Raw genomic sequence first — 16,053 nt, 5'->3', positions numbered from 1 at the left:
TCATTTCTTTGATTCCATGTTATAACTTAAAATGTTCAACTGTATGATGGCCATATATTAATTTGATGTTGAGCTATATCTGCGGGGTGCATTTGTACCAGTAACAAGGGTTCTATAGCTGAAACTCCCTTAGCAATCAAGTCTGGAGAATTGATAATGCCTTTTCCTGACACAATGCTTAGCTTTGAGGCTGATGAGAGTGAAAAAGAAAGGGGAGAGAGAAAAAAAAAAAAAAAAAAAAAAAAGGAGCCAAACTTACATAAAGTCTTTTGAAAGTCCTAGGTAAGAACCTGAATAGCTGAAAATTACATTTGTGCAGTAAGTTGTTGCAACTTCTACATGATCTTCTGTGATAGCAAATTTAATAATTTGGCTACTCTTGGAGTAGGATAAGAAAGATTTAATGTTGGGCAGAAGATTTAAATGGAGATTTAGAATAATAAAAGCTAAGCCTAAGGTCCCTGGAAAATAGTAAAGTTGTGAATTTTCAAGATTCCCTGCTACAGGAGCTGTGGAAGATGTTAGTCTCTGAGGAATAGCTGACATTGTAAGCTATGTGTGTAGTCTGAGATGATACTGGATCAGCTGGTATCTTCAACTTTATTTTCCAGGCTATAGCAGGACTATGGAGTTGATTTAGAACTACACTAGTGTTTTTTTTTTTTTTTTCTCCAGCCTTAAAGCTGTGAACTCAGACTGTAAGCATCTCCCAACACAAAGACATTCAGAGAAGTTGACTGCAGTGATTTCTCAAGTGTCTGTTCTTTGTGCGTAGTTGTCCCATTTTTAGGAATGAGAGTCAGGGCTGAGTCCCCATCACCTGCTCTTATCTACAGTAGGAAAGTCCATTTGTGCTTCAGCAGAACATTTGTTTGATGTGAAAGAGCTGTCAATCTGAGATTTATTGCTTGTTTTTTTATGCTGGTGTGAGGAGGGAAGAAGGGGCCGTGGGGTACCTGTCTCTGGAAGACCAGACTTCATTAGTTTCATTGCTCACAAAGTTACTTACCTTTTATGAGAGTAATGTTCTGGGGTTATATAATTGAACGGTATATAATTTGCAGCTCTCCTTTGAGAGCTGCTGGGATTACTCTTGGGATTGCTATCCTAAATTTATGTTAATATATTTCTTGGAGCCTTCTGACATTAACTTTGTACTTTGGTTTTCTCAAGATTTGGCTAAAGGGCTATTATGGCTTGAGTACATCAGGTGTTTCAAAAGTTGGGTGATGCATGAACATTTTTATATATTACTGCATAGGAAGAGTAGAAATATGTTTAAAACAAGTGTACTTAGTATTTTTTTTTAAACATTTGTGACCAGATGCTGTGGTGTATAGTGGCTTGGACCTGCTTTGGACTTGAACACAACTTCTTGTGCTTTTGAGTATGAAAAAACGTGCATGTGATCACCAAAAATAAACACAACAGACAGAAACCCAAACAGTTTCATTGCACTTGTTTTGAATGTGCCATTGATTAGACTGAGTAATAAGAAATATTCTGCAATGTGATTAATCACTAATTACATTCATGGTGCCTTTGAGTAATTTGCAATCAATTTGGTGGCGTACTAAGAGAATAAAAGTGAAAGTGTTCGGAGAGGAGTGACAGTGGCTCTAGAAACATGAGTGCATGAGATTATTGTTGGTTTTGGCCACTATATGTGAACTTGGCTCAAGGCAAAATGATTGCTTTGCAGGTTAGTAAAGCCCAAGATAAACACGTGGTGCTGTGTTATAATCGCTCTTAGATCATGTCTTATGTGATACTCAAAGCCTTTAAAAAGACTGTCGTAAAGTCTCTGAACAAACTCTGCTGCCTTTGGGAATTGGAGCCAGCTGTCAGCAAGGGGGAATAATTGGTCTAGCTCTGAAGGATGCCTAATGGAGGGCCTGGGACAAACACTCCATCACTCTTCTGTGTGGAAAAGACTTACATGGGGTCAGCTTCAGTGAGCTTGCTCAGGGAAAAAAGAGTCAAGAATCAAGTTTGAAAGTAAAATAAAAAAGGTAGTTTCTGAAATGATCTTACTTCATGGCTCTTTTGCGAACTGGGTCAATGGAGCTAGCTTCAGTTTTTGGTAACGTAGGCATTTCTATACTATTTCAAGATCCTGGAAGCCCTCCTGTGCAAACTTGGTCACTGCTGAGGCTGTGTTTACTAGAAAGTTTCTGAAACTGTTAGTATTTATACAGGTACCTTTATGATGATTGTTTATTCCTATCTTAAGGGAAGTCAAAAGGCATCCTGAAATGTTGATCACTTTCTGAAAGCTGAGACAAGGGCTATAGTTAGAGGATTTATTAATCTGGTTGGAACTTTAGTGTCCCTGAAATAGAATCTGCCTGGACATGACCAAGAAGAGTCTGCTGGATCAGATTTCCTCTTTTCTTTTAGAGGTCCACAGCTGAACTCCTTGTTCTGTCTTCCCTTTGTGGTGCTGGGCAATTCTAGGTATTTTGTTCAGATGCAGAGCTTTAAGGTTAATCAGGATGAATCTTATGCTGAGGATTTTTGGCTGCTTATGGCCTTCGTCAGATGTTCCTAAGTCCTTGTCAGTATGTGAAGAGCAAGGATGCCAGGCCTTGCTCCTGGGACCTGAGTTGATGTGGGCTGGGAAAACCCAAATCTATCTGGAGAAGATACCTTACCATATGGAAGGCAGTGTTCCACTTTTTTTTTTTTTTTCCTGTGTTCACTGGACAAGATGTTCTCAAAATGCCACAGGACACTGTTCTCAAACAGTGGCTGTGGAATTGGGCTGGGGCGGCGTTTCCTCAGCCCAGCTGGGATGGGAATGCAATGAGAAATTATTTAATGGTGAATAGTAAATAGGATCTAGAAAATGGTGGGAAAAGATGAAACACAACGGCTGCCTACTAAATCTGAAGTGTTCTCAGCTGATTATCTGGGTCCTAAGTAGGAAAACAGCTAATGGGGAATGGGCTTGCAGTTGCTTCTGAGTTGGGTTTGCCAGCAAGATGCTGGGTTACAATAGAAATGGTGGGTGACAGTGAGAAATGAAATGCCTGGCTCTTTGTTTTATCACCCAGGTGCAGTGCCATACCTACACTGGATACTGCTGGTGTGTGACCCCTGACGGGAAGCCTATTAGCGGCTCTTCTGTGCAGAACAAAACTCCTGTGTGTTCAGGTACTGTGGGAGTCTCTTCAACAAACATGTACATGGTAATGGGAGGGGGGTGCAGGGGGGATGTGTCCTGTTCTGAGGGCTTAATCTTTTCAGGTGACTGAGCAGTTTGCCCAGTTTAAAAAGCGCAGTTGTACTTGTATTTCCCTGTTTGCTTGCCTGCATTTGAACCCTGCAGGGCAGGGTCCTCAATGTCTGTGTCTTCTCTGGCACTGCATCCTGCACTTAGGGTATAGACACTCCTGCAGGCTCACTGGGAAAGAAGTCACCAAGAAAACAAAGTGAAACCACAATTTATGGTGGCTAAGATAGAATAGCTGTATTGCCATCAAGAGATTCCCACTAAAAAAATGGGGTAGCTTTAATTCTTTTCCATGAGCTGTATCAAGTGGACCATGAAATCCTGTTGTCTTGCTGAGTGCCTTCAGCTGAAGCTTTGGTAAGGCTCTTCTGTGAGAAGCTGGAAGCTATTAAACTGTTAGCCTCCAAATTTGGGGTCCTGCTGTTATAATGGATTTGATTCTTCTAATTACACTGCTCAGTTCCAGGATTTCCCTGTTTGTTATGGGACTGGACGACACGACAGCTCGTGTGAGGGCAGTGCAGCAGCAGGGCACGAAGGCTGCAAGTCTGTGAGGTCGCTGGGTTTGTAATGCGGGGGCCTCCATGCTCACGGCCTGACGCTGCTTTCTGCAGCCTCTTGGTTTGCTGGCCTGTCAGCGCTGCGCCTGGGTATCCCAAATCCACCATTTGCTGTACCTGAAGCAGCCTGACGATGGATGTCCTCTTTCTTTCTCCCCTTCACACAGTTCACTGTGGCAGCCCAGGGCCCAAGTGGGACAAGACTGGGGTGGTGGTGCAAACTCTAGATTTTCTGAATGACCCTGATTTCTAGTACAGTTTGGTAGGGCATGTTTTAGGGTATATTTTCCTGATCTGCTCATTTAATCTTTGAGCCTTTTGTTAACTGTGTTTTTAGGAAACTAGAATGGTTATTTGGTTTGTTTATTTGTAGGACACACAGCTGTTAGACCTATGATTTATTGAAATCATGTATGTGCTTACACGCTTCCTACTTTTAATTCAGTTCTAGATCTGTGATCAACTAATATGCAAGTGAAAGAGCCTAGCAAATAGTTTTAGAATATGGTTTTGCTGGACCAGATTATTAGGCCTGTCAAAGCTCCTGTCAAAGCTGTCCCCTTTGGAGCTGACTTGATTCACATATCCTGAAGGATCAGTCTTTGTAATTCACAGTTTAGTAAGGGTGCAAGAAGAATGTTTCTGGGGAATAAAACTATTTTTAAAAGCTTGCCATAAATTTTCTCACTTTCTTAATGGATTTGTTTCATTATGAAAGTTTATGAATTTGCTTTGCCTTTTATTTATTCTGCCTATAATGGAAATCTGTTTGATGAAGCCTTGAAACAAACTGCAGAAACAAATGCAGGCTGTTATAGGTTGTATGAAGATTCAAGTGTATGTGAAGAAACAGGAGTTATCCTATTCAAGTACCTGCTGGATCTTATCCCGCTTTCCTTTAAAACAGTTGGAGATGTTCAGGAGTTGGTTGAATTTCATTTTCTAGAAATTCTTCTACTTAATCCCTTTCCTTTAGAATCTTGCTCCTTGCATGGTCTGTACAAACTCTCCCCACCTGGTTTAGATTTGTTCTTCCTGACATTTACAAATGGAAGTGACTCTTTCCTTCTTGCTCTTGAATTTGTTGTGCGTTTCCTACTAGTTTCCTATTAACACATTGTGCTGAGCTTTAACAAACACTGGATCCAGCTACTAAAGATTTCTTGTTTGCTCTGACCCTATCTTTAATGCCTAAATTGTCCTTATGCTATCATAGCTGGTTGAAGCTTCCAGGATCACTGAATCCTAAAATGACTTGTTGGCAAGTAAAACCTACACTTTGTGTGTTTGAAACTTTGATTGTGTTCATGTGATTGCATGTCTTGTATGATCATGCAGCACCTTAAGAGTTCTCTTTTTCTTCTCTTTAGGTTCTGTAACTGATAAACCATCAAGCCAGGGTAACTCGGGAAGGAAAGGTGAGTGAAGCCCTGTGCTCCAACAAGTTGTTTTGTAATAACAATTGCCCTGCCAAGTCCCTTGAGATAACTTAGAACTTGAGTTTCTAAACAGCTCAATGTGTGGGTGGCTTACGTGCCTCTAGACCACCCCATCAGCAGAAGAAAGAAGGTGGTAGTCTGTTTATGCACCACCCTGTGCAGTAGAAAACTGAGCTGTGCTCTGTGCTCAGTGACTAACATGAAGTGTATAAAAGCAGAGCTTCCCAAAGGAACAGCTGATACAAAGCAAAGGTGTCTGTCTTCCGCTTGCTCACCTTGATGGTAACTATGGAGCATTGCTCAGCAAAACCCATGAAGAACAGGGAGGCCAGCAGCATGATTAGTGCATTACTGGGAGTCAGTGCCAATGTCATGATTGTGGCCTTAAATGCACTGAAGGACTTTGTGTTAAGTAAAACTCTTTGGCCAGCAGGAACAGAATGAATGCTTCCAAAAATCTCACCCTTGTGCACTGCGCATTAGTCTTCCATCTTTCTCTTCAATCCTTGCCTTTCTTGAGCGAGGCACTAGATGTGTTGCTCCTGCTTTCCCCATATGTATGTGTAGCCCTTCCCTGTTACTTGCATTCACTGAAGCCTTGGGAGATGACTGCTGGAGTATACACTGATGAGGTGTCAAGTTTCTTTAGGCCTTCTCTGTGCCTTAACTTCTACCATGTCCTCTCCCTTTCCCCTATCCAGTGTCAACTTTTCAGTTTATCTCCTTCGGGCAGGAAAACTGAGTGCATCCTCACTCTGAAGGTGAATGTGAAGGCTGTTTTGTGGGAGAAGTTCCTGTTTTGGTGTCTGAAGGAGGATTTTTTGCTGTTAACTCTCTAAACCTCTTTCTGGCACTTCAAATGACCCTGACACTGCAAAATGCATGAAAATGCCCATTTTGATGCCTAATCTTCATTTGAAAAACATATTCCACGTTTGGACTGTCAATCAAATTCTGAAAACACTTGAAAGGAATTGTAGATTTTTGAGCTCATGACAATGCTGTATTTTGAGTATATTTCCATGTCTGCTGTCCAATCAATTGTTCATGTGTGGTAGCTTAAGAGAAGGTAGGGAGAAGAAAGATACGAGAAAAAATAGTTAAGACTGAATACTGAAACCCGTTTCTTATTTTAATTAAAGACATGTCTCTGTAAACCTGTAATTATGTGTTAAATCTGACAACCAGTATAATTGGCACCTGAATGCGTTGTTATCATTCTATTAATACATTTCTTGCTAGTCTAGCCAGAAGTACAAGCAAATCAAGTAGCTCGTGTGCTGTGTATTAGTTGGGCTTGTTTGCAGGCTTCCTACCTGAGCTGTCGTGGACTGTTCTGCTACAATGAAAAGCAGCTGACACAGGATTCCAGATGGAACAGGAGCAAAGGGTAGAATTTATGAGCATGGTCTTTCCATTTCACTCCTTTTATTAACTAATAGTGTGGGATATACAGAAAGAGAACTGTAAATGGATGAAATTAGTCTAAAATTGGTAATATAAACTGACTCTCCTTGGTGTTGCGTCTGGCATCCTGTTTTGAGAATCGTGTGCTTGGCCATACAGCCACAGAAACATCCTATGCAAGTAGCTGTCAGGAAAAGAAAAATATTTCCCTTTGGGCCAGCATGCTTCAAGCAAATCATGTAAACTTTCCATCCTTTCCAGTTTTGCCTCTGTTCCTGTCTGTTGGAAGCCTCCACACAAAACACTTCAGCCTTTCTCTATTGTGTTGGAAGAAAAAGAAAATCTGTGTGAGTGATTATTAAATAGCCTGTATACGTTTTAAAAGCCTTTTAAAGTAGGGAGTGTTTTTTAGAAGCTGCAATAAAATTTGATATAAAATTTGAGGAAGCTAAAGTTACTTTGAGCTGCTGATGAATATCTAATCTAAAAATGGATTACACTTCCTTATCAGTGCTTTTTCTTGATTTACATTCCCTTGGTTCAGGACTCCAGTATTGTCAGACAGCCTGGCTCCTTTGAAGGGTTTTTCTGGAGGTCTGGCTTCTATGAAGGCATATGACCAGACAGCATGGATATAAATGTCCATTCTAGCTGAGTGTACAGACAGGCTCTTTCTGTGGAGATTGCCCTTTGCAGGAAGGCAAAAAGAGGTGGAAAGTACAGGAGGATCTGCCAGAAACTAGGCTAATGATGACTTTTGTTGTAGAGGCCTATTTTGGAAAATTCTGATATCACTTTGGACAACTGCCATAGGACTTGAGAGCTTTGGGCCTTGCTCTGCACAGCAGATTCTTCTTCCTACCTCTGGAGGAGCATCTCTGGGGCAAGTACCACTATCTCCTACAGCAGTGACAAATCAATGTTGGAAGGAGAAAAGGGCTGGTAATAACTGTCTTTCTCCAAGTGTTCAGCCTGTTTTCCATCCTGTGTAGGTCAGGCTTCTGGAGATCAATGATTATGGTCACTAGTTGGTGTGAAGTAACATGTACTTCCCTTTTATAGGCTTTCTTACTAACCTGTGAAAGGAAAATAAAATGGCTTTTTTGGTCACATGGCTTGGCATGTAGTTCCAGAAATAGCTCTGTAAAACCTTCTGCTAAGTGCTGGCGAGAAATCCTTTTTATTTTTAAATCTCATGCTCTGGTTGTCCAGAACTCTGCTGCTATTACCATAAGATGTAGTGCCAGCTACTCATACAGTTTGCCCTGTAAGGAAAATTTAAATCAAATCAAATTGGCACCAAACTTAAAACTTCAAAATAGCAAGTATTGATTTATTCTGTGCCTGACAAGTGCTCTGTTGCTGGAATGCAGAGCAGACCTGTGCCTGGAAAGGAGGAGGTACATTCTTGTGTAGTAAAATGGAAGCCTAGGTTGTCAATTATATACTTAGTGCATAAACTTGTAGTTCATATATTTACTGCTGTTCTTTTTATGCTGAATTCAGCCTGGCTGAAATTTATATAAACTAAGTGCTTGCAGTTTGTTCCTTCTCCCCTCCTGAGGCCTGGGGGAGTGGGGCAGGCAAGTGTGGAAAAATGTGCCTACACCAAGAATGCTGCTAGTACTGAAGGATGTATTTGAAATTCTGCCTTGTGCAGACAGAGCCAAATAAAGCTAGCTGATAAGCTGCTGGTGGTGGTGGTGTTGTGCAGCATTCTTTGCTAAGGAATATATGGTTGTATTGCTTTTGCCTGTTCAGTATTCAAATGTCTTTTCCAGCCCATTTGTCTCCTGAAAAGTGGCTGACGCTACCTCTTCAGTCAAATTATTTTGGCATTGGCATTGTTTGCTTTTCATATTGGAATAAAGGAAATCGTGCTGCCACAACAGCACATCAGAACTCAAGCCTGATGGTATATGGCCTCTCACCCTTTTCGTCTTCAAGATTTTGTGCCCTAATGCAACACACATCAATGCCAAATGTTTGTCCAAGATACCGTTTGTCAGATAGATGAGTTAAAGCCTGGAAAGGCCTTTGTCCTTCCCATGTCATTGTCCTCTGCTCAGACTCTTTGGAGCAGGCTGTAAGTCTCGACTTCTCCCCTTTCCCGCATGGTGCCTGCAGAAAGGGCTAGGTTTTCCAGAGCTCTCAGTCCACACCTTAGTGAGCTGGAGAGTGATGAGCAAATATTGCCCTCTTTCCAAGCTGTCTATGCCACTATTAATTCCTGTTGGGCTGACCTTGAAGTTTGCAGGCACCTGTCCTAAGCATGCACAGGCTCACGGAAAAATGTGTCACCATGTAACCTCTCTCCTGCTCTAGAAGTTTCAGGAAAAGCACTTGCTTGCAGCAGATGCTGGCCCCTGTGTAATGACTTAGAGAGGAAGGTAGGGGAGGTGAAAGCTGTTGTGGTAACCCTATAAGGCTCCAAACCATCCTAATGTTCTTAGCTGTGCTTGAACCAACACTTCTCAGCATCCTGCCTTTCACCAGTACCCTACGTGTTTTCTGTTAAATTAGTTGTGTTTTTTTTCCCTTCAAGATGGACTGAGCAATCCTTTATGTGAAAATGAGGAAGAGCATTCGTCATCTAGGAGATAAAGTAGCCCAGCCGAGTTTATCCACACTGCTCCTTGAGGCTGGTGCAGAAAAGCCCCCAGGATCTTTTTCAGAGAATACAGTTGTTGTGTGGGATTAGGATATCCATAACCTGCAGATTTCAGTTGCTATTTGTTCCTTATTCCTGAATCTGCCTTGTACAGTCCTGTCTCATAAGGAGCTTCTTGTGCTAATTTACTCCAGCTGCTTCTGAGTTTGAAAGGCCTGAGAGACTTGGAAGATGCACACTGTCCCCTAGAGTGCTGCATCTCCCCCACTGGGAAGTTGTTAATGTTTTAAGAAGCACTGAAAGACATCCTTGGAGCCAACGTGACTGGATTTCTTCCCTGCCTAAAGAATGCAGAATGCTGCTTCTCAGCCAGAGGGATATTGTGCCACAGGTTTGAAACAAAACAAGCAAGCGTGAAACAAAATAAAACTTTATTTTCTTTTTCCACTGAATGTTGGGGCTTTAGGAGCTCAAAGCTGCAGATTTGGTGTATTGCAGCCATGAGCAGCTTCTTTCACAGTCAACTGAACAGGCTTTAAAAATAGGGTGGTGAGGAAGAAGATGTAAAAAGCAGTCATGACAGTGGTTTTAAGGAGATCAGCAACATCTTGCTCAAAACTGGAAACTGAGTGATATACAAGTGGGGAGAGGGATTAGAGGAAGGATAAGCGACAATGATAATCTAAGCAGGGGGAGAGATTTGCTAGTGGTTTTTAACTGTTCTGGACATTGTGAGAGAGTTGTTTAGACCACTTTAAATCCATTGAGTGAAGGAGGCAAGAAAGGAGGCCAGATTCTATAATCGGGGATTAACAGAATATGCAACAAAGAGGCTGGATAGATTGTCAGTGTTGGTCAATATGAACTGTCAGTCAATGCAGAGAGTTTTGAATAGTACAAGCTCCCTTTTTCTTTCATAAATTCCAGGCCTGCTCCAACTAGCTCTGTTTCCCTGCTGGAATAGCTGACAGTAGTACTTGTAATTCCCTGTGTGTGGGGCAGGTATGCTGATGCTAGTGGAATGTATGCTGTGGCCCCAGCAAAGGCAAAGCTGAGGATGAAATCATTTTGTGCTTACTATCTTACATGCAGACATTGAATTCAGGACTTTGGTTCTTGCACAGAGTTACGAAAGGCTTTGGCCAGTAAATTTGCAGTCTCCAAGAAAACACTGAGGCAATTTGAGGACCCTAAATTAAATAACTTAAAATTCCTGTTAATTAAACATCTCAAATTGGGTTCTTTCTTGTGGGTTTAATGTTAAGAAATGTGCTTAAAGTAGGACTTGGATGTGGGCAAAAAGTCTCAGTTGCACTCATGGGCAAGTTGGCCCATTTCGTGGCTCTTTTCCTGCTGCTTGCAAGAGTTTTGCCCCTAGAAAACGTTAATAGATGAGTTGCGCAGCCAGTAGACTGAGCAATTTGAATCAGTAATGAGCCATTTGTCTGAGTCAGTAATTAGAGGGAGCAGTTAAAGGGTGATGCACTCCGGGCGAGCTGGAGTGGAAGACAGTTTTTGCTAATGGGAATAAATGGAACCGCTTGTGCATGGAGACCTGGACACTTGGTCTGCTGGTGGTAAGAAGCCAGGTGCAGCTGGCCCTTATTCACCTGCCCTCTGCTCAGAGGGACAACGGTGCTCTGTCTCCATGGTGGTTAGTGTGTGTCAAAACTACTGATGGGTAATATCTTGACAAGAACAAAAGCATCCCTGTCTGTAGACAGGACTATCAAGTAGAAATGTGGCCAAAGCCTGAAACCGAGATTTCGGTCCTTACGTTCTCCTCTTCTTCCTGGATTCAACAAGATAGCCCAGTCTTGTTTTAGATTTGATCACCGTTACAAAAGCCAACCTGTAAATGCTCATTTTTCCTGCTTCTCTAACCCAGCAAGTAATAGTAAAGTGCTTTGTGATGTCTTTAATGGCTTTTGGTAGCTCCAAGAAAAATAGGCAAATATGACCCCAACAGCAAGGTGAAAGAAACACAAGTTTTCAGGTCCAGTATGAAGTCAGGTGGTGGTTCTAATCGTTGGATATCATCTTACAAAGAAGCTCGTGCAGCACATTATCAGATATTAAATTTTCAGTGCTGCCCATGCAGTTCATCTGCTTCTATTCTTTGTTTACTTTGAAATAGGTAACATCCAGGTCCTAGTCTGAGTCTTGATTTTGATTATTTCATAATCAAAGTAGGACTTTTCAATCAATTGAAGTCTGATTTTTCCATTATTAAAAAATGTTCAATTAGTATTAATAAAATAGTTTGGTATTACTTTAATCAACAGTCTTGCTGGTTGGTAGTTATTCATCTTGTTGCCTCTCTGTATTGTATCTACCTACAAAAATGTTGATTAAATTCTAGTTAAAAATAGTTGGGGAAAGCAAGTAAATTTCACAGGTATAGTAGACTGTAGTTATCTTACAAAATCTCTAATATTGGCAGAGAGAGAAACCATCTCTTAACTGAGACTCTCAGTTGATTACAGTGAGAACAGAGGAATGTAATCTTACAATGTAACCTATCATGGATTGCTTTTCTAAAATAGAGCAACATTTTACATGTTTGATTTGAGATGTTAAAATTTAGAAGAAAATTTTAGCTTCAAATTAGTTACATGAATCATAAAATTAAAAACAATCCTTTTGGGCCCCCACAACAGTGACTAGTTTGAGTTTAGTTTTCATCAAGACATTTTTTGTGGGCTTCAGAACATGTGTATCAAATTTGAGGCTGAAGAGTTTCACGGGTAGGTTTAAGCGGAACTCATTTTTTTTTAAAGTATATTTTGTTTGATAAAAAAACATGGATTCTGCTTTCATCTATAATGCAAGAGTTCTAATCTCCAGGTTAGTCTATACAATATGACTTAATAAAACTGTAGTTTACAAGGGTTGTTATAGTAATCTACAGACTACTCATGTCTGTAAGGTCTTAAGCACAGCTGTAAAGGTTTTAAAATGATTAAGTAATGGTATTGAGCAGCCTACTGAGTAGATCTAAGAAGCAGACTAACAATTGATTAGGCAAGGTGTTGTTAACTATTTATGTGCTATACAGAGATTTCTGATGTCTGCCCAGTTTCAGATTGTAGAGGAAGAGAATAGTTCTAGGGATTGTGGGTTCACAGCTACCTAGTCTTAAAACCTTTTTTTTCCCTTTTTTTTTTTTTAGCTGTTAAATTTCTCTCATGCTCTTTCAAAGTTTGGGCAAGCGTGCCAGGGTACTAGAGGATTTTTTTCCCTTTTTTTTTGGTAGCTGTTTTTTCTTACAAATAAATCAGAATAAGTTGGAGGATCTGACCTTGTACTGCTTAAGTATTTGTGTCCTGCAGAAGAATCTAGGCATCTAAATGGCGGGGGGGAGGGGGTTATTCCAAATCAGAATAACAGAATGGAGAAATGATTTTTAAGTCTTGGATTTGGGGATTCAGTTACGTATGACTGAAAGTACTTTCCTTTCAGTTCCTTTACCCAGTGACTTCTATCATGGTTTCTCTATAAGGGAGATAAATCACCAAATTGTGAGAGCTTCAGTGTGTGCAGAGCATGTGCCTGTAAATAAGGTACAAGCAGGCTAGAGGGGGAACCAGAATGCTTGTTCAAGTCCCAGCGATGGCCTCTATAGGAACTAAAGCTTCTTTAGAACAGATAGAGCTGGAATAATAGCTTCCCTCCATGTGCTCATCTGAGTCTGTTTCACATTGACAGCAAGGGAGTTGTATTGCAAAATGCTTAGATAGAGGTTAGGGATGGGAGAGGTGGTCTTCCTGCTAGACTGAATTTCCATGGGCTTGGTCCATACATTTTATTACATGTTACTGTGCAGCCTCAGTGCTCAGATCCTGTTACATGTTGTAGCAAGACAACTTGTATGTGTAAGGACTGAAGTGCAATACACCTTGCTCAGGTGATTACAGCAAAGACTTTGGATAACGGTAGTTCTTGAGCTCTGTTGTCTGGAGCTAGTTTTGAAAGGTCAATCTATGCATGACTGTCAGTCAGTAACTTAGTGAAATGACCTTCCTCTTAAAAAATGCAAAGATTTTAAGTTCAGGAATGAAGTGCCACTTGTACTGTAACTGCTCTATTTTTGAGCCATATTTTATTCCACACACAGATTTCCTTCTGAAGGAGATCCTGCCATCATTTTTCAGTTAGTCTGCCTTTCTCCTTCCATTTGCACCCCCACCCCCACCTTCCTGCATATAGAAAAACTATTCCTTCGTTTTCATAATCAAATATGAAAACACCCTTGGACTAAATTCGGACCTGGGGGTGAACTACCTGGGGCAATACAGTTAGAGAGCAGCTTTGTGCTCACTCCCTAAAGCTCTGAATTCTAGTCTTTATAGTCTTGGAAGGAAAAAAAAACTGCCAAAAGAAGTAGTGAAAAGTCATTTTTTTTCCTTTTCCCTCATTTGCACACATGCAATACAGACGTAGCGACGAGGTATCCATTCTCTTGCCTGCGAGGAAATGAAAAGGCGTATTGTAAGCCCAAGTCTAGCCTGGTTGTCAGCCAGGAATTAGTCCTCTAAAGGAGAAAGGGAGAGGGGCTGGCGAGAGAAGAGGCTGGGGGGAGAGAGGGGGCTGCCAGGGTGAAAGTACGCTTGGAGATAGGGTCAGTGCACATGGCTAGAGATGCAAGGGGTGTTCTGCTTCCTCAGCGTGCAGGTGTCGGGGGGAAAGGAAGGGAGTTTGTGTTCTTATACATAGGCATGTGTCTGGGGGAGCAGGGTCAAAAATTCGGACTATTTACTTAATCCTCTGGAATGGCTTTTTTCTCTTCTGTTTTCTTTGTGTTTAACAGACTGCTTTACAGGGGACACGTGTGGTAATTAACACATGCAGCTGTATGCACATTCAGCCATATGTCTGAATTTCAAATGGCCATTGATCTGGGAACTTATGGCTGTCTCCACCCCCCACTTACAGGCTCTATTCCTTGAAGATATGATGGAATTTATAGAGCCTTTACCTTGAAGAGACAAGAGCTGGGTGGAGAGGACAGAAAGAGGGATCGTGTGATGCTGGGGAAGGAGAGGCAGTGTGAGAGTCTAATCACGCCTGTCATGCCCTCTGGCCCAAGGCTACCATTTATTTCAGGTAGCTATGAAGTCATTCTCAAAGCTATAGATCTGATATGAAGCTCATAATGTTTGTTAGTTATTTCTTTTCAGCACAGCCTGCTTTTCAGCAACGTGCCTCCCTTTCCAGAGGTGCAGATATCAGCCCTGTTATACGGAGCAGAGGTGGCACGAGGGTGTTGGTTGTGGCTTTTCAGAAGCCTTTTGGGAGAGGGTAGCCAAAGGTTGGGGGTATTGAAAGGAATGGAAGACATCACATTAGACCAGAGGCTCCTGGAAGATGGCATCTCCTGCACTGTAGGTTGAATCTAACCAGAAAGACTAAACCCAACAATAAGGTGGTTGCTTTTGGCTAATAGTGATCAGGTGGGTGTCTGAAGAGCTACAGAGAAATGTTTGTCTAGCCAAATGGAAGATGGTTCAAAATTAAGATACTGCAGCTGAATCCTGTTTTATCTATCATACTTAGTGGCAGAGCTTGCAGGGTGAAATAAAAATGTATTTTCCCACCAAGTAGGAAGCGTCTTCCTTCTCGCTACCCTCAATCTATTTTAAAACTTTCTCATTGGTTTGTGTATTCAGAGAATGCTACTGCTTGTCCTAGATCTCATCACTCATTCCACAGTATAAGTAATGCTAGCAGATCAGAGGTGTTTGTGCTCTGGGAGGGGGCGGGGGAAAAAAAGGAAAATGTGTTTTGTAACAGCAATGTTTACTTCAATCCTTGCAGTGATTTAACCAGCCTTTGTAATATTGCTATTCTTTTTTTTCTATTGTAACTGCTTTATTTACTTTCAGTCATGTCTTTCCCTTAAAGTTATGTCTATTCTTCCTCTCCTTTGCATTACAGTGATGTTGTTTTCCACAGAAAAAAAAGTGTTCTTCTGGAGAGGGTAGGGGGAGAAAGGCAAGTCATGGATTTACAGCCATATAATTCCTTTATTGCATTCAGCACAATGAAGTTTTCTCAATGCCATCTGACCAACGAAGGCTATCGGCTGATCTAAGTAAGCTTGGAGACTTAAAATTTTGAAAGCTTGGATGCTATCTCCCCTGCCAGCTGCTATCTGTAAGGAGGTGATGTGACTCCTCAACAAGCATCAGGTAGTCTTGATTTTTAGTAGCAGTTACCTTTTGGTGCTGTGTGTTACGACCGGTTCCATAAGCCATCTAGTTCCCTTGCTTCCTTTAGCTATCTTCCTGTTCCCCTTAGGCATGGGTGTCAGAGGGCAGAGGTAGCTTTAGACGTTAGAAGGACAGGTAAGTATGCAGCTGAATAGAAAAATCTTTGCTTTCATGAGGAGCCTGCTTCTATAAACATACAGTAGTTTTGAAGATACTTTGATATCCTTCCTGCCTGTCGCTGTAGTTGAAACTATACTACATTGGTACTAGTACATAAGGGAAATGCCCCCCCTCAATGGTGATTGTATGTTTTCTTGGCTTTGGTTGTCCAGAATGTTACTAGAAGCTGTGAAGCTGGACTGTGCTACAACAAGCCAAAATTGTATCTGAAAGCTTAGATGACAGAAGCAGGGTGCAGGGAATCTGAGCTTTGTTACCCTTCTCATTTTCTGATAAGTGGTTAATGCTCCTGTGACTGGTGAAGATGGGCTTGCATGCTGCAATATTTTATGTTCTTCAGTTATCTCCTATGAAATGGAAGTTTGATGTAGAGTTTGTGGCCAACAGTACAGCATTTATGTACAACATT

General features: G+C 41.4%; 1 protein-coding gene across 3 annotated transcripts in view; it reads left to right on the top strand.

Annotated features, from left to right (window-relative positions):
• SMOC1 (SPARC related modular calcium binding 1) overlaps nucleotides 1-16,053 on the top strand; it is a 118,243-nt gene that overhangs the window by 51,864 nt on the left and 50,326 nt on the right. For all 3 annotated transcript variants that reach the window (XM_088536558.1, XM_088536557.1, XM_088536556.1), the window contains exons 4-5: nucleotides 3,057-3,156; nucleotides 5,166-5,213. In XM_088536558.1, the coding sequence (XP_088392684.1) occupies nucleotides 3,057-3,156; nucleotides 5,166-5,213 (148 nt within the window). The remainder of the gene's footprint in view (nucleotides 1-3,056; nucleotides 3,157-5,165; nucleotides 5,214-16,053) is intronic.

This window comes from Tinamus guttatus, unplaced genomic scaffold (assembly GCF_059628265.1).
Source record: "Tinamus guttatus ecotype Peru unplaced genomic scaffold, ASM5962826v1 Tinamus_guttatus_pri_ptg000676l, whole genome shotgun sequence".
NCBI classification, from domain to species: domain Eukaryota; kingdom Metazoa; phylum Chordata; class Aves; order Tinamiformes; family Tinamidae; genus Tinamus; species Tinamus guttatus.
The sequence above is the reverse complement of the archived record's forward strand: the minus strand, read 5'-3'. Positions and strand labels throughout refer to the sequence as shown.